This window comes from Triticum urartu, chromosome 7 (genome assembly GCF_003073215.2).
Source record: "Triticum urartu cultivar G1812 chromosome 7, Tu2.1, whole genome shotgun sequence".
Lineage (NCBI taxonomy): Eukaryota > Viridiplantae > Streptophyta > Magnoliopsida > Poales > Poaceae > Triticum > Triticum urartu.
This window is the reverse complement of record NC_053028.1, coordinates 103,654,822-103,672,510: the sequence shown is the minus strand read 5'-3', so window position 1 is coordinate 103,672,510 and position 17,689 is coordinate 103,654,822. Positions and strand designations below refer to the sequence as shown.

General features: G+C 40.8%; 2 protein-coding genes and 1 pseudogene across 2 annotated transcripts; all 3 read right to left on the bottom strand.

Annotated features, from left to right (window-relative positions):
• Positions 1 to 249: 249 nt before the first annotated feature.
• Positions 250 to 1,042, bottom strand: LOC125518486. The gene is made up of 3 exons (XM_048683316.1): positions 1,034 to 1,042; positions 699 to 944; positions 250 to 612 (listed from the first exon to the last, which is right to left on the bottom strand). Exons 1-3 carry the CDS (start codon positions 1,040 to 1,042, stop codon positions 250 to 252), a joined length of 618 nt encoding a protein of 205 aa, XP_048539273.1.
• A 682-nt stretch (positions 1,043 to 1,724) lies between these two features.
• Positions 1,725 to 2,476, bottom strand: LOC125518788 (annotated as a pseudogene).
• Positions 2,477 to 7,651: 5,175 nt separating this feature from the next.
• On the bottom strand, positions 7,652 to 17,073 carry LOC125520924 (AUGMIN subunit 3). The gene is made up of 19 exons (XM_048685967.1): positions 16,722 to 17,073; positions 15,936 to 15,972; positions 15,376 to 15,479; positions 14,341 to 14,536; positions 13,655 to 13,721; positions 13,453 to 13,556; positions 12,717 to 12,801; positions 12,506 to 12,566; positions 11,550 to 11,681; positions 11,232 to 11,301; positions 10,545 to 10,602; positions 10,406 to 10,461; positions 9,681 to 9,833; positions 9,389 to 9,500; positions 9,167 to 9,308; positions 8,745 to 8,820; positions 8,573 to 8,668; positions 8,150 to 8,297; positions 7,652 to 8,054 (listed from the first exon to the last, which is right to left on the bottom strand). The coding sequence occupies exons 1-18, from the start codon at positions 16,895 to 16,897 to the stop codon at positions 8,169 to 8,171; spliced, it is 1,854 nt and encodes a 617-aa protein (XP_048541924.1). The 5' UTR covers positions 16,898 to 17,073; the 3' UTR covers positions 7,652 to 8,054; positions 8,150 to 8,168.
• Between the last annotated feature and the right edge of the window lie 616 nt (positions 17,074 to 17,689).

The window sequence follows — 17,689 nt, the reverse complement described above, 5'->3', positions numbered from 1 at the left end:
ATGAAGAACGAACTGATTTTTTTAGAGTTGCGTGAATTCCTTCCTGTATTTATATCAAAGTTCAGGCCAATCGAATTACTTCTACCATTTTTATGGCACATTCCTGAAGATATGGTTGATGGAATAATTGGTGAGTTCAAGGAATTCCTAGTGCTTGCTCAAGAGGCCAGTTGTTTTGTTTTAAAGTTTGATTCAGTTGCAACTAAAGCCAAACACACAACAAGAATATAAAAGGATATGTTGGTCTATTCATCGAAGGTCCCTTCTAAATTGAAAATGGACCCGACTTTGTCCCAGTGCAGTTCGGTATTGCTCTACATTTTGGAACCATAGTGGGAAATGAGGGTGAAGGAGCTTCTTTGGGTCAGCATCACGGGTCGTTGGGGTGCTCTCTGAAGATCGTTTCACGAGGATGTACGACTGTACCTCGTCTAGGTCGAGGGACTTGCTTGCGTGAAGCGTGGCCTCCTTGAGGTCGGGCTTGATGGCCAGGCGGTGCTCCCCCACGGCGACCTGGCCCGCGTCCAGCACGGCCCTCGAGGCACCGTTTGACTTCCCAAACATCGAGACCGCCCCGCGGAGCCACGCGTGGTGGCCCTTGATACGCTCTGCCTACAGCACGGATGGGAGCCAGCGAGTTAGTTACGGTCACGAGTGTTTGCGAGGAGGGACTGGGGAAATGGCGACGGGGGGCTTACAAGGGCCTCGGAGACGGCAGTGGAGGGGGAGGCGGCGGCGTGACCGAGGTCGTCGCAGAGGGCGACGAAGGTGTCCCACCACAGCGAGGCGGACACGGTCTTGGTGCCAGCGTAGTAGTACAAATCAGATATAGGAGTAGTAGTAGAACTTAGAGAGAGCTGTCCAGAGATACATAGTAAAATTACAAGTGTGTGATGGACATCACGGTTGGCATCCCCATGACTTCGAGATTGCGGCTGTACATGCTGAAATCAGTATTCGATTCTTGCACGGTGCTTGCCGTTGTTGTTTGACTAGGTGTGAAGGATAACATTGCAATCATGTTGGATTAAACATACTCCATGCGCGACACCCTGTATAACAGATAGAATCTGATTTCTTGATGTATCCTATTCCTATCTTCGTTCTTCATTGAGTGCGTCATGGCATTCAACTTTGCAATCGTCTTCAATTCTATGTGTTGTTGTTGTCATGGATAATAGATAGTGTGTGTGAGTTGGTGGTTTTGTTACACCAAAGTCGTATATTTATAGATAGGTTATTGTGTGCATGGATGAGGTGTCTTAAGATTTTATTGTCTCACCAATCATACATACAATTTTTTTACCATGCGAGAAATAAACATATACAAGAGCTAGAAAGACTTCAAAACATGTCCAAACGTACATTTTTTTGTAGTCTAACATATGTATCATATTTCATATATGTCGTATCTGGCCTCACTTTGGCAAGCTAGATTAGCTATTCAAACATCAAACAACATGTGTGACATATCAATGTTTGTATTTTTATTTTCATATTCTTGTCCATTCAACTTTTGTTGCTATAAAATATATGTATATCCACGAACACGAACAAGATTACTCTGTTGAGATAAAACATATATGATAACATACAATGCAACTTGTGCTATCGTCAATTCCATATGCCTCCTTGTAACCATGTATATACTTCTGGTTAATACGAAAACATGCAAAATTTTGTAACAATGTTGTTTTACTATGCATCAAATTGGCGATGCGGGTCAAGTTTTCTTATTCACACACAAATAGAAAGAGCCATGTTCGCAGTTATGCTTTCTCCCATGGCTAAGACAAGCATCCTACCTAAAATCATATTCTGTTCCATCTCGTAACTGCCTAACGGTGAGGCCTCTTGTTTTATGGCGTCGGCTGAATCAGAATCATCATCTGTGCATGTGGAATGAACAAAGATTCTCCTAATGCACTTGAGCAGGCACTGACGCTCAAGGTAGTATTGCAGAGACACCCGCCGAAGGGGCTCCTACGGGTCAGCATCACGGGTCGTTGGGGCGCTCTCTGAAGACCGTTTCACCAGGATGTACGACTGCACCTCGTCCAGGTCGAGGGACTTGCTCGCGCGGAGCGCGACCTCCTTGAGGTCAGACTTGACGGCCAGGCGGTGCTCCCCAACGGCGACCTGGCCGGCGTCCAGCGCAGCCCTCGAGGCACTGTTCGGCTTCCCGAACATCGAGACCGCCCGCGGAGCCACGCGTGGTGGCCCTTGATCCACTCCGCCTGCAACACGGGAGCCAGCGAATTAGTTATGGCCTCGAGGGTTTGCGGGCGAGGAGGATGGGGGGCCGGGACTGGGGAAATGGGTACGGGGGGCTTATGAGGGCGTCAGAGACGGCGGCGGCGCGGTCGAGGTCGTCGCAGAGGGCGACGAAGGGGTCCCACCACAGCGAGGCGGACATGGTCTTGGTGCCAGCGCCGCCGCCGCCAGAGGTCGAGGCGGGGGCGCCGCCGCTCGCCATGGCCGGTGAGCAGTGGTGGCGCGGAAACCCTAGGATCGAGATCCCGCCGTTGGCGGTGCGTTTTGAGCGTGGATGGGGTGGGAAGGGCAAAAACCCTCGCTTGGTACCACCGGCTGAATTTTGCAGCCCAAAACCCTCTTAACAACTCACCGTGTGTCCAAAAACAAATGGAGTATTGCGAAAAATAAGCGCAGCCACTTCAGAGAGGGTTTTTTCAGATACTGGATACACTAGTACAAACAGATGTGGGCGCATTGCATAGAATTTAGAAGGGAGTTGTCCATAGATATATCGTGCGATTATAAGTGTGTGATGCACTCAGTGGTTAGCATCGCCGTGACTCCAAAATTACAGTCGTACATGCAGAAATCAGTACTCGATTCTTGCACGATGCTCGCCGTCATTGTTTGACTAGGTGTGAAGGATATCAATCCAATCATGTTGGATTAAACATACTCCATGTGCGACACCCTGTCTAACAGATAGAATTTGATTTCTTGATGCATCCTATTCCTAAACGATGTCATCTACGTTGCTCACTGAGTGTGTCATGGCATTCGACTTTGTAATCGTCTTTCAATTCCATGCATTGCTGTTGTCATGAATAATAGATAGTGTATGTGAGTTGGCGGTTTTGTTAACACCGAAGTCATATATTTATAGATAAGTTATTGTGTACATGGATGAGGTGCCTTAAGATTTTATTGTCTCACCAACCATCCGTACAATTATTTTACCCTGCGAGCAATAAACATATACAAGAGCTAGAAAGACTTCACAACATGTCCAAACATACATTGTTTTTGTAGTCTAACATATGCATCATATTTCATATATGTTGTATTTGGCCTCACTTTGGCAAGCTGGATTAGCTATTCAAATATCAAACATGTGTAACATATGAATGTTTGTATTTCTATTTACATATTCTTGTCCATTCAACTTTTGTTGCTATAAAATATATGTATATCCACGGACACGAACAAGATTACTCTGTTGAGATAAAACATATGTGATGACATACAATGCAACTTGTGATATCGTCAATTTCATATGTCTCCTTGTAACCATGTATATACTTCTGGTTAATATGAAAAACATGCAAAATTTTGTAACAATGTTGTTTTATTATGCATCAAATTGGTGATGTGGTTCAAGTTTTCTTATTCACACACAAATAAAATAGCCATGTTCGCAGTTACGCTGTCTCTCATGGCTAAGACAAGTCTTCTACCTAAAATCATATTCTATGAAGAATGAACTAGGTTTTCAGAGTTGCACGATTCCTTTCCTGTATTTCTTTCAAAGTTTAGGCCAATTGAATTACTTCTACCATTTTTAGGGCACATTCCTGAAGATGTGGTTGATAGAATAATTGGCAACTTCAAGGAATTCCTAGAGCTTGCTCAAGAGGCCAGTTGTTTCGTTTCAAAGTTTGATTCAGTTGCAACTAAAGCCAAACACACAACAGAAATATTGAAGGATATGTTGGTCTATTCACTGAAAATCCTTTCTAAATTGAAAATGGAGCCGACTTTGTCCCATGTTGTTTGGTATTGCTCTACATTTTGGAGCCATACTGGAAATCGAAGGCGAAGGGGATTTGAGGTGGACACTGCCCTTGCCTCAAAGTCTAGAATTTGGTTCCTCGGTGCATCCTATTTCTAGATGGTCTTGTTCAGTGGCAGAGCTACGGTAACATCCTTAGGTGGGCCAAACAAGCTAGATTAAAGCTGATCTTAATTACTTTCCTATTAAGGGCCCCTCAATCTTCACTATTTGGTGCCACCCTGGGCGGGCCACGGCCGGGTTTTGCCCCAACGTAGCTCCACCCCTGGTCTTGTTGTATTTGATTTCATTCGACTTTGTAGTTAACCATCCGCAATCTCCTATGTTGTTCTTCTTGCAGATAAATAGTGTATGTGAATCGGTGGCTTTGTTACACTAAAGTGATGTATTTATAGATGGGTTGTTGTATACATGGTTGGAGTTCCTTAGACTTTATTGTCTCACCAACAACTTGTACAATTATTTTATCGCATGAGCAATCAACGTATATAAGAGCTAGCAAAGGCTTGACAACATTTGTGAACATACATGTGATTTTGTAGTCCTAACCCATACATGGGAATGAATGTTTGCATTCATAGCTATATTCTTGATGGGATCTCCGAACATACATGTGACTTTATATGTACCATATTTTGACCTGACTTTACAAGGCTATATTAGCGTTCTGGACATCAAAACCCATGTGATGGCTAAATATTCATATTTCATGTATGTTCGGAGATTAGAAAGCTAGAACTAAGAATACGGTTGTTAGAAGCGATGTGGTCGGAAGTAAGTTGGGGTTTAGATGAGTCAAGTGGCCTATGCTCAAGCAACCAACCAGCATACAATTATTTTATAGCCCAAGCAACCAACATAACATATATAAGAGCTAACAAAGTCTTCACAACATCTCTGAACATACATGTGATTCCGTAGTCTAACATATGTATAGGATTTTATACATGTTGTAGTTGTCCTTACTTTAGTAGGCTCGTGTGACGTGTGAATGCTTGAATGTTCTTATTTATATCTACATATTATTGTCCGTTCAACTTGTTTTGCTATAATTGTTTGTCTATCCTGACATGACCATTATAACTCTATGAGAGAAGTCCATATTACAGTGCCAAACCATTCCATTTGTTAAGATTCAACCTTGAAATCTCAAGGCGTCTAAGAATCCACCCTAAACAATCAAAACCGGCTAGGAATAAACCCTCCACTCCCTTGAAAACCGGTTATCGCTGAGTACACCCGGTTTTGACCTGTTGACCAACAAGTCAACATCCCAATCAGTAGCCACACCAACCTAGTCACTTAACCCATTTTATCGAAAAACTAAAAATGTCCAGAAATTTTTGACAACCCATTTTTTGACAAATTTTAAACAAAAGTTCACAATAATACATTAAAATTTATTAGGCCAAATTGTGTGTAACTTTCCCAGAGTGATCATTACAATAGTTTTAATTGTACATAATTTTTTCAAACTTTTCTGAACAATTTAATTTTTGGACAATATTTAACAAAAAATGTGCTGAAATTGTAATTTTAGATTATTTTTCAATATGATCCACCAAAGAGCGTGAAACTTTCTCCGAATGATCAGTATATTAGTGTTGATAATTTTTTTAAAATCTGGAAACATCCAATTTTTGACAATTTTGTCCAGAATGGAATGAAGTGGTAATTTTAGGGTATTTTTAAATTTGTTCGGAGGAATTATGTGAAACTTCCCTAGAACGATCACTATATTGGTGTTGATTTTATAGATATGTTTCAGTTTTTTCCAGACACTTAGATTTTTTTGACAGAATTTGACCAAAAACGGTTAAGTGACTGCGGTTACATGTCTGCTAACTGGCAGGTCAATGGGTCAAAACTGGGTCTACTCAGCAAAAACCGAATTCAGGGGAGAGCGGGGTTGATTCCTAGCCAATTTTGATAGTCCAGGGTTGATTCTTAGACAGTTCTAGAGTTCATGATTGAATCTAAGACAAATGAAAGAGTTCAAGGTTGTAATATGGACTTTTCTCTAACTCCGTGGAGATCAAGCATATGGCAACATAGAAGGCAACATGTGCTATCATCAATTCCATATGCCTCCTTGCAATCATGCAGCCTATACTTCTGGTTAATATGGAAACATGTATAATTTGCTAACAATGTTGCTTTACAATGCATCAAATTGAAGCAATTCAAGTTTTCTTATTGGCACACAAATTAAACAGACATATTCACATTTATGCTTTCTCACATGGCTATGAAAAGTCTTCTCTGTAAAACCCTAAAAATGTGAAGAATGCATTGTTATTTTTTTTTTCTAGTGTTGCATGAGTTCCTTCCTTGTATTTTGTTTTAGAGTTCTGGATGCACAAATTATTCCCGTATGTGCTATTTTTCCAGAGTTGTGGCACTAACAGCTAAATGTTGATGACTATGATATATATCTAGCAATCCATCTAAGTAAGAGCAACATTCAATATCAAAACTGGTACCAAACGACGCTTTTGGTGATGTGATTGGTGAATTGGCGAGTTCAAAGCATTCCTAGTGCTTGCTCAAGAGGCCAATGTGTTCCGTTTTTAATGTTTGGTTCAGTAGCAATTAAAGGCAAACACACGGCAACCAAAACACGAATGTTTTGGTCTATTCACCAAAAGTCCTTTTTTAAATTAATACTAGAGTCGACTTTGTCCCAATCAGTTTGGTATTGCTCTACATTTCGTAGCTACAATGGGGTCTGAAGGTGAAGGAGTCGAGGTGGAGGCCACTTTTCCTTCGAACCCAAGGACTTGATTTCTTGACGCATCCTATTTCTAGACAACCTTTGTTGTGTCTGATGCCATTCGACTTCATAATTAATTTTCTTCATCTCATATGTTGTTCTTCTCCAAGATAAAGATAGCGCATGTGAGTTGGTGTTTTTTTACATCAAACATGCGTATTTGGGTTGTTGTATACATGGATGTAGTGCTTTCGACTTTATTGTCTCACCAACAATATGTACCATTTTTTCATGGTGCACGCAATATATAAGGGCTAGCAAAGGCTTGACAACATCTCCGAACATACATGTGACTTCATATGTGCCGAATTTTGATGTCACGTAGGCTAGATTGGTGGTTGAAACATCAAAACATGTTACTATAAACATTTTTCTATCCACTGACACATCCAGTAAAACCAAACATGTGATAACATACAAGGCATCATGTAGTATCATCAATTCCATATGGCTCCTTGGAGTCATGTCATATATGTTTCTAGTTAATATGGTAGTGTGCAAAATTTCATAATGATGTTGCTTTATTATGCATCAAATTGGGAATACAGTTCAAGTACACTTATTCACACACAATGCAAAGATCATGTTCACAGTTGTGCTTCCCCAGATGGTCATGTTTTCTCCCAATGGAGATGTTGCCCTCGCGGCCAGGGGCAGGCCATCTTGTGGATACAGGTCTAATCTAGCCCCCCCCCCCCCCCCCCCCCCCCCCCCCCCCCCTCCTCTAGTACAGGTTGCTGTGTACATGAATGTAGTGCCTTAGATTTTTAATAGGGCTGACGTAGGAAGACACGCTGGTAATTTTGAGCTGATCGGCGTAGTTTCAGCCCCAGTTAGGTTTATAGTGATTCTGAATTTAAAGTAACTTTCAATATTTGACACATGAGATGTTAGCTCAACTAGACCAGCCACCAAACTAAAAAAACTAAATCAACCACCTAATACAAACTAACTCAATTGTATTTTACACACCACCCCCACAACCTAGTCCAAGATTGCTCGTGATCTCTAGCATAGTTTACAACATACAAAGAAGCATAAATACAACAATGACGCCAACCATTCAGGTGGCCACTGGCATATACTCCTATGTCCTGAATATCCATCTAAATCACTCGATGTTGCATACCGGCACCACACACATGCCGAATTTTGCACTGGAGCTCTCTACAAGAAATAGAATTGCCACACAGGAGATGTGAGCTTTGGGCCATTGCTTCTGATTTTTCTTAAGACCTGGCACGAGAGGTTAGAACTGAGAGTGCAGTTCTGAGAAGCAATGTGATCGGAAGTAAGTTGTGGGCAAGATAAGTTAAGTATCCTGTGCTTACCGCCCGGGAGAAAACGGCTTCATTCCTGGAGAGCTTTCACGCGGGAGGTCAGCTCTCTGACTTGATTCTTGAGACGCTCGTGGTTGCTGAAAAAATCAACAAACACCTGCCTTTCCCTCCCCACCTCATGTGCGCGATTTTCAAAGATCTGCAAATTTGTTTGTAACATCAGGTCTACAGGTACATATGCACAGGAGAGACAAATAATACTATTATTCAAAGCTCTTTATACTAGTGTTTTTTTAAGTCCTCTCTTCTGCTAAAGTAATACTGGATGAAAACAGAGAATTTCCCCATTTGTCTTACTCAACTTGAAGAAGCTTCAAGATTTACAGAAGATAACAGCACACATAATGATTCCAGTATATAACAAGCAACACATGTTGATTCCAATAATCTTAAGGATGACAGCGAGTCTACTACCTTTATCTTTTGAGTGCGAGCCTTGGTTACTTCTTCAACAGCAACTTCAACTTGAGCATTTGCATTTTCCATATCATCAAGTGCTCGCATCAGTGGCTGCAACAAGAAAACGGATGTGATGAAATACAGGATACACAATAAATAACACAATCTGATGGCTCAAAGAGTGTACCCAGGGCGTCAATACTGGTTCTGCAGTTGTTGACGATGCAAATAGAAGCTGTTCAACTGTTTGAATCAGAGTGCATCTGCAGAATTGAGACGTGTGAAATGACTCCAATTGGACACGTATTGGCACACTAAAAAGTGAATATGCAGGATACAACAGATTGAATAACTTTGCATATCACAAATCTTGCATAAAATAAGTCAAGCCGGCACACCAAGCACCATGCTCATTGCCAGCTTGGCTTCATGCAAGGAAAATAGCATCGAAGCCAGTGGTTTGTTTGATCTTTTTGGAGGTCAGCCTTATTGTTTACTGTACAGGATACGCCAAATTAAGAATGTGTCGGTTCATACAAGGAGCACTAAAAGTCTAAAAGCAATCATATTTCAGACATGAAATAAGGTAGTGCCTTTGTGGTAACTTACAGCTCATTGATACATCTTTTCCTGTCAGCTGGAAGAGTATTTTCAAGTTCAGACTGAAGAGAAAGCAAGTCAGATTGAAGTGCCGATATCTGCTGAACTAAAGCATGTGCTGACATGTATGTTGGTACTGCTGCTTGGGAATCTGTAGAAAAGAGTAGGCAACATGAAGGATAGGAGAATAAAAAAAATGTAACTGCATACTGATTGGAGTTATCTGCTTACTTGAGTGAATACATAGTAGATCTCGCACTGCATGGAGGAAAGTGTCACGATCATCAATTGCTCCTTGTTCACGTACCTCAGACGCAGCTTGAATTAATGAATTGCAATGGCCCTAAAAGATAAAGTAAACATGATTTTTTTTTTCAGAATTCTCTATGAAGACAATAAGAATGAAGAAACATGAATAAACACTAACGAAGTGAGGACATGAATACACACAAAATAAGTGAAGACATGAATAAACACTGAAGAAGCAATTACACAGAAGTCAGCAACATCAGAGATTACTTACCAGACGGGTGTTGACTGCCGATAGGTAGCTATGTAGCTCAGATTCTATGACTCTAAGCAATGCGTGGGCACTGGCTATGTGCTTCCTTTCAAGTTGGCAAGCAATCTTCAGAAATTGGTGTCTAGCAAGCTGATTAACCAAGTGATTGATGAACTGTAAAATAAATAAAATGCCAAGACTATGAGAAGAGAAGTGTGGGAGAGTATAAATGTAATAGGAAGTCTAGCCAACACAAGAACGTATAAAAAATAGTTTGTTGAAGACCAAAATTCAGTAAACAAGTAAACATCACTACTTCTACTGGCTGTAAAACACCATCTGCTGAAGGTGATTGGCATCTATCGGTGCACAGCACCAAACAATCAAACACACTGGCATTTCATTGACCAGTAGACCACCTTCTAAATGCAATGAAAAACCCAACAGTAGTACAAAACCAGTTTTTCCAATGCACACCACCAATTAAATCTAAAAGAAAGCATCAAAATATTGCGTGATTGCCGCTCCATCGTTTTATTTCATGCAATTGCTTTCGAATCACTCCAGAGTTTATAACCAAAAGCAAAGTAATTTTTACACAGCTTGAGTGAAATCATACTCCTGAATAAAAATCTAAGTCACATCTTAGTTTCATGACAATAGAGGGTATACCACCAATAAGAACATACAAAAACAGGACACATCAAAGATTGTAGAAATGGCATATATTGTGAGGACGTGCTTACAGTTTTCTGCCTGTTGATATAGTATTCCTGGCGCATGACCTTTAAATCGTAATCACCTAAATATTTGGGTGTTCAGAAGCATGTTAGAGAAAAAAAATCATACAAAACAACAATAAAAATAGAAATACTTTGTGCAAACCTTGCAAAATATATGTGCCTTGAAGTTGAGCAAGTTCCGAACAAAGGCATGGTATGGTCTGGAGGAGAGAAGTAGATAGATCAAAACAGGCTTATGCCATGAAAGATTTATCATATGCTAAGAGAAGAATTGGGGCATGGTCGATGCACTGCAGTAAGAATTCTTATTGTCAATGCCCTCTAAAATGCTAAAAATGTATTTTGGTGGGATGGTGCTCTGGATAAGAACTAATCGCACATTCACACTCCAACATATTTCCTAAACAACAGTAGGTAGCGATGAGCACATAGATTACTCCAAGGGAATAGTCAATTTCACAATACCACCATATGTCTTTGGAACGGAAGTTAGAATACATTTTGTAGTTTCTAGTCCTGCAAGAGGTAACTCAACTCTGTACACGGATTTGGGAAAATTGCAAAAATACCACCAGTTGTCAGTCTGGGTTTGAAACCACTACAAAACCAGTCTGTTGTCGGACACTTAGTTGAACTCCAATACATGTTGATATTCAACAAACAAACCTATACATACTGCTGTTAAATTTGTGCTATTCCTCTAAGGAACAAAATATTCTGCATGGGTGTAGCATTAAAGGTTCAGAATTTCAGTTTATCAGATCAAGACTTAAACTTAACTTAGTAACAAAATGCATTTCTAAAGATGGAACTGTGTTTGTTCACATACCTCAGATATGAAAGGCTGCACCTTTTGAGTAAGTGTTGAGAGTTCTCCAGCAAGCTCAGAACTTTTTCTCCTGAAGAAGAAAGGCGATGATAAGAGGTAACCGAGATCAGAAAGATCCTTCTTATTCTTCAGATATTATGTCACAGTTAAATACTCCCTCCGTTCGGAATTACTTGTCTCGAATATGGATGTATCTAGAACTAAAATATGTCTAGATACATCCATTTCTGCGACAAGTAATTCCGAACGGAGGGAGTAAAAGGAACACATCTGAAAAACAGATAGAATCACAATCAAGATGAGTAACATAACATATACCTAAGAGAATGTATATCCCGATGTATGTGAGCCTCGTCGGAGGACACTTGAGATTTTAAAATTTGGAGTATGGCCTGTTGTTTAGCATTCTCAACTTGTGCTTCAATCCATTGTCGTTCACTTGTAGCAAATCTGTTGATAAATTAGAGTAAGCCCACAGGCCACATCAAACGACTGCTGAAAATAAATCAAAGCCCGAAATGGACACTTTTAAGCATTGACGAGCTTAACACTGAAGAACACACAATGGCAATGCAATTCCACAAACACATGGCAATGCAATTCCACAAACACACATATACCAACGAACCGATAGCAAATACAAAATGCAGCATACAAATGGAGAAATTGCAGCTTTTTATTTGTTGGATCTCAAGATACGACTAATGCCTACCCATTGCAATTGGTCATGAAATCTGGTCTGGTAGAGACACCAACGAATGTTACCTTGTTTGGGTACCTGCTTTTCAGTGGAGAGTTTCTAGATAACAGAAGAATAGATCGTAGTAGTTACCAAAGAAAATTAGAATTTTAAACTTCAATACGATTATCAGCAATTGTTTTCCCGCATCAGTTTTGGACATTTGGCCTGAAGGGGAGGTATCAGGTGCAAACGTGAAAGCAATTACATGCACCATTGGACAAATGATGGATGTAAGAGATTTAGTGGACCATGAGGTGGTGAGAGCTCTGGTAAACGTTTCCACGGGCCATTCACAAATTTCACATCAATATGACCACAAAATTTCATGGATCTTCTCAATCCATCGCTCATACAACAATACACATCAAAGCACACATGTTTGCACCTAAAGAAAAGTTTTCACTTCATACATCATGAGATTATAGGAATCATACATCAAGATAGAGATTTTTCCACCTAAACATGAGTTTTCACTTGATATCATGGTGCTAACAGAAAGATTAAGAAAAGTTATGAAGCGAAAGACACTTACATCGAACGGAGTCGTTGCAACTCAGCCACACGTTGGTGATGATGAGATTTTTCAGAATCTCCTGCATACAAGAACATGGCTGTTATAAGCTGTTCATCTCTCAGCACAATCATGTTGTTACAGTATTACAGTATCTATGACCTTTACAGAAGTTCGAGTAATGCCTTTATGGGAGATCAACTACAAACAATTTACTGCAGAAGGTTCTTACCTCTTGTCAGGCCATTTGTGATGTCATCAAGACTCACCCAGGAACATTTCGATTTTCCCTCCTCCGCAACAAGTCGAAATGGCCCCTGGCAACAGGACAGAACAAAACTAAACAACTAAACAGTTTGAAGTGGTTACGTGGTACTAAAGCAAGACATAAGGTATGGCTGGAACAGAGATGCACAATTATGCATAAGAAGATAATAGATAAGTCCCCAAAATCTGGTGATGAAAATTATGCATAAGGAGTGCAAACATATTATTCAGCATAAAAAGCTTCATGCAACATTGAAAACAGGGAAATATCCAACTTCACAGGCACATGCTGTATTTTTTTATAATGAATATGATATTTTTGCACCTAAAAGGCTAAAATAAAAGATAGTACCTTGTAAAATACTCCCTCCGTCCGGAAATACTTGTCATCAAAATGAATAAAAGGGGATGTATCTAGACATATATTAGTTTTAGATACATCTCTTTTTATCCATTTTGATGACAAGTATTTTCGGACGGAGGGAGTACTAAATAAAACTGAGTATAGGTAAAAGTGTACACCAGATCTTTTTTAACTGTCTTGTATTATTTACCTATGTTGGATTTGCAAGAGGCAGCAAGATAGTAGGAGTTTGAAAAGTGAGATAATTAGTGATGAACATGGCTCACTGCTTGCCCACTCTGGAACAAACAGAAGTTATCTCGTTTGTTGCAAACAATGACAACCACAAAGAATGTACCTTCTCAAATTGCTTCGAGAACCACCGGTTTAGCTCCTTTGTACAAGCCAAATCCCCAATAACATACGGATGGAAGTCTGAATATGCCAAGTATATACTGTCCTCTGCATATGCATATCAGAATATTAATCAAACTATAAAGAACTACTCGATACAATGTTATGTATAATTGTATGCAGTATGCACAAGTTTGAGTGTATACCATCTCCCGAATGATAATGTGCCAATTCTTGGGTTGTAGCAGTAATTCTTCCAAGAACTGCATTCATCTGAAAGTTAGCAAAAACATCAAATCAAAATTGTTGGAAAATTATATAACAGGATAGAGATCCACAGCAGCAAATTAAAGTTATTTATACGAACCAAATAAAGGGCACACATCAACTACCTAGCTCCGTTTCAAAACATTTAGGCAAGGGCACACATTGGAAATAGAACTATAACCACACTCTTGATTTCTTCAACAGACAGTTCTTTTGAAACAGATTCTCCTTACGCTACGGAAGGTGTACGAGATTAATCATGGTGTGTTTAAAAAGAGGAGATACATTTTCATGGCACTTTAGGAAACATGCTATGTATGCATGTTATTAGTTAAGCCTTATCATGGAATAACACTCAGTTTTGAAGGTGCGGTGTGTTTTGGGTGTTTATCCTCTCGGTGTCCACTTGGAAGGGTGTTGTTGTACGAACATAACAATGAAACGAAGTTCCTACCATCAGAATCAAAAAGAAGTTCTACACCAGAAGCCAAGGTGAAAGAAGCATGATCAAGAGTAAATAACAAGGAAGAAGACAACATGCCTTTTATCCTTTTGTTGCATACCAATTCAATCAAAAGTAAAAACATGAATAAAATCGTTAAGGACGCAAGACAATGAAAATTACCTCCAAGTTTCTGGATGAAAGTATCTCATCTAGTGATATAAGTTGCACGCTAACTGCAGACATAGCTGATACACGTGCTCGTCTGCCTTGAATAAGCGAAGATGCTTGCCCTGCAAGCATATCAAATTGTGCTTGCTGCCGTGCAAGCTGCCTCTGCAACTCAAAAACTTCAGCTCTATATGCTAGTTTTGCTTCTCTGCAAGTAAGCAAACAAAATAACCCTGTCAGTAAAAGCACATAAGAGTAGGAAGAAATATTTTATTCTGCAATCAGTAGTTCCACCTAACTAGTACTTCCTCCGTCCGGAATTACTTGACGCTCAAACGGTTGTACAACCGTTTGAGCGTCAAGTAATTCCGGACGGAGGGAGTATTTGACAGCAACTTGACACAGCAGAGGAAGGTTCAAAAGCAGATAGGACTGATGTTCTGATGTGGTTATAAACAGATGTTATGGCTTATGGCTGAGGGCCTAAATGCAGCAGACACATATGACATGAGGCAGTCAGCACCCTTCGGCATTAGGAAGGAAGCAATTACTTGCCCTTTCAGTCATAAAAGATTTGGCCAGTCCTAATTGTTAGGGATAAGAACATTTCTTAGTTCTTTGAGTTGTTTGGTTAGTCCTTTACAAGGATGTGTCCCTTGTGTTCCTTGTGTATCAGGACAGCAGGCAGATAGAAAGATTAATCTTTGAATAGAATAAATAGTATCGTTGCCTCTTTTTCAATCAGGCATCAAAAGCCTAAGCAAGCCTCTTTTTCAATCAGTCAAGGGCTTGTGCACTACCCTAGGTCCTCACCCCCACCCAATCCAAGTGTCCTATTAAGCTTCATGTTTAATAGTATATGTTAGTGATCCACTTGTCACCCTCATAGTCCTGGCCTGGATTCTCAGGAGTCAGTTTCCCACTAGAATTTGGTGTGGAACATTCCTACAAGTATAAGTGCATCAAAATAAATGCAGCAACAATTCAAGCATGGCATGGCTTTCACTAATCACTATTAGTTTATAAAAACTGAAAGTTGGAGCATACCGAATGTCAAGAATAGTTTCTTCTGCTTCAAAGACAGCCTCTTGATTGTCTTTCTTGCTTGAAAAGGCTGAAATACTATCAAAAGCAGAGTCCAAATCCTCACCCTGAGCAAATAATACAGGGCATTGCAAGAGTTAAATGTTTGACCAATGGAGAAATAGGTGTTTACAATGCATAGAAGAGCTGTTGCGTTTAGACAATATTTCAGGAGACTGCTAACGACTCACTTACATGATATATGGGTGCAAACTCCAAAGATTTGCAAGAATTTAATTAATGTTTTTAGCTCAAATGTTTGCGAGCAGGGTTTCAGATCATGGATGGGATAAATTCATCGATGGTTTGTATTTTCCAACAAACGCTGAGAATTGACCTTTGCCTAGTTTATTTCCAAGAAATAGTAAAAGTTCTTTTACTACTTTATTTGATTAAAGACTCGTTATACTGCGCCATCTGGCATCTTGAACTCACTCCTAAGGTCGCAGCACATCCTATATTCTTAGAGATTACAGAAATACTAAAAGTAGGCAGCACAAAAATGCCCCAGTTGGTGGATGTACCTCTAGCAGTCTTCCCTCTTCCACGAGTTGCTCATACCTGTCAGTCATTAAAGATGTTGTCATGCACATATAATTCAGGCGAGAGCAAGGCCAAAAATCCATCAATGCAAGTGTAATTCTATTTGGTAACTGAACATTATAAACACATCCGGCTATTTATAACCACAAAGTGCGAACAAAATCATAAATTTTGAGGCACCCAAATGCCCCCAGGTATGATACAGCAAAAAACTTACAGAAGACCGGCATATAGTTAACACAACTTCCCTTAATTAATTTGTAAGAAGCCCATTGTTGAGTGGTTAAAGGTCAATTACTGAAGTGCGATTATCAAACCACAAGAAAGCCTATGACACATGACCCATGCTTAGTCAAATTGCGGTCAGAACTGTAGAGCAGTCCCTCGCGGGGATCAGAAAATTCTGGCATTTCCAGGCAGCTAATCTCCAAAATTCACCCTGAGAGGTACACGACACGAAGCCGCCACTAGAACCCTAATGCACCGTAGCTCCCCGAGCAAACCGCAGAAATTCGGGTGCAGATCAGCACCCAAGCTCCCCGAATCTCACGGGCGCCGAGTCCACCAAGACTCTGCAATCCCAAGCATCAAACCGCAGCTCGAGTAGTAGAATCACAATCCGAAAAAGCGCGCTCTAGTGTCAGCAGCGCAATCGCCCTCGCCAGCAGCAGAAACCAAATGAAACCAAGAAAGTCGTTGCGGTAGTAGAGAGAGGAAAGAAGCAGGCTGGGGGGAGGAGAGGGGGGCGGAGGGGATTTGGGACTCACTGCGAGAGGTGGGACGGGGAGAGGACGTTGGAGGGGCGGAGGCAGGAGCAGATCCAGGCGAGCAGCGGGCGCGCCTCCTCGTACTGGAAGGGCCACTCGAGCGCGTCCGCGTCCAGCGGGTCCTCCCCGTCGAACCCCAGCTCCGTCAGCGCCGCGCACAGCGCCGCCCCGCTCATCCTCGCTTCCCCCTCCTCCGGGCGTCTGTGCCCGCCGGAGGCCCCGAGGTTGTTGCGCTCCGCAGTGCTGGTTGCGGTGGTGGTGGTGGTGGGTGGGGACGGCCGCGGCCGGCAGCGGAAGCCGGTAGAGGAGGAGTGGAGTGCGTTCGAAACAACAACCAAATGGTGAGATCTGCCTGCCGGCCGGCGCGTCCCTCCCAATTCTCTCGAGCTGCCGTTGAAGGCCCAGATGGTTGGGCCTGATGAAGGTCCAGAAAGGCCCAACTATTCGCCGGGCCGTCCACGGACCATGTACTTTATTTTTTCATGGTAATACGCATTTCATCCATATCATAAAAAACAAAATACAAGTCACATAAGAACCCATAGCACAAAACTGAAAAGATAGTAGAACATCTCTGAGCTTGACGTCAACGCCCGTCATCTGTTTCCGGCACCACTACAGCAACCACCATAGAAAAGAATGACGAATCATCGTTGTAACACCCCAGTGTAATGATGCTACAGTAACCTCTAGGGTTAAGTTAATCATTTTGCTAAACAAGTGTTTGATCATCATTGTCTCCTATCTATTTCAAATTTCAGTTGATTTCAATTTCAAATTCTAAGTGAAATTCAAAATTGCTCAAACATGAAAACTAAAATGTCATCATGTGCCAAATAATTCATAACTAATATTGGTGATGAACCAACATTTTTGCAAAGTGTTTAAGTGGCCTAAACTATTTAAAATAGTGGTTTAAACAATTAATTAAATGTTTTTTAATTTATAAAAATTCTAACTATTTTATT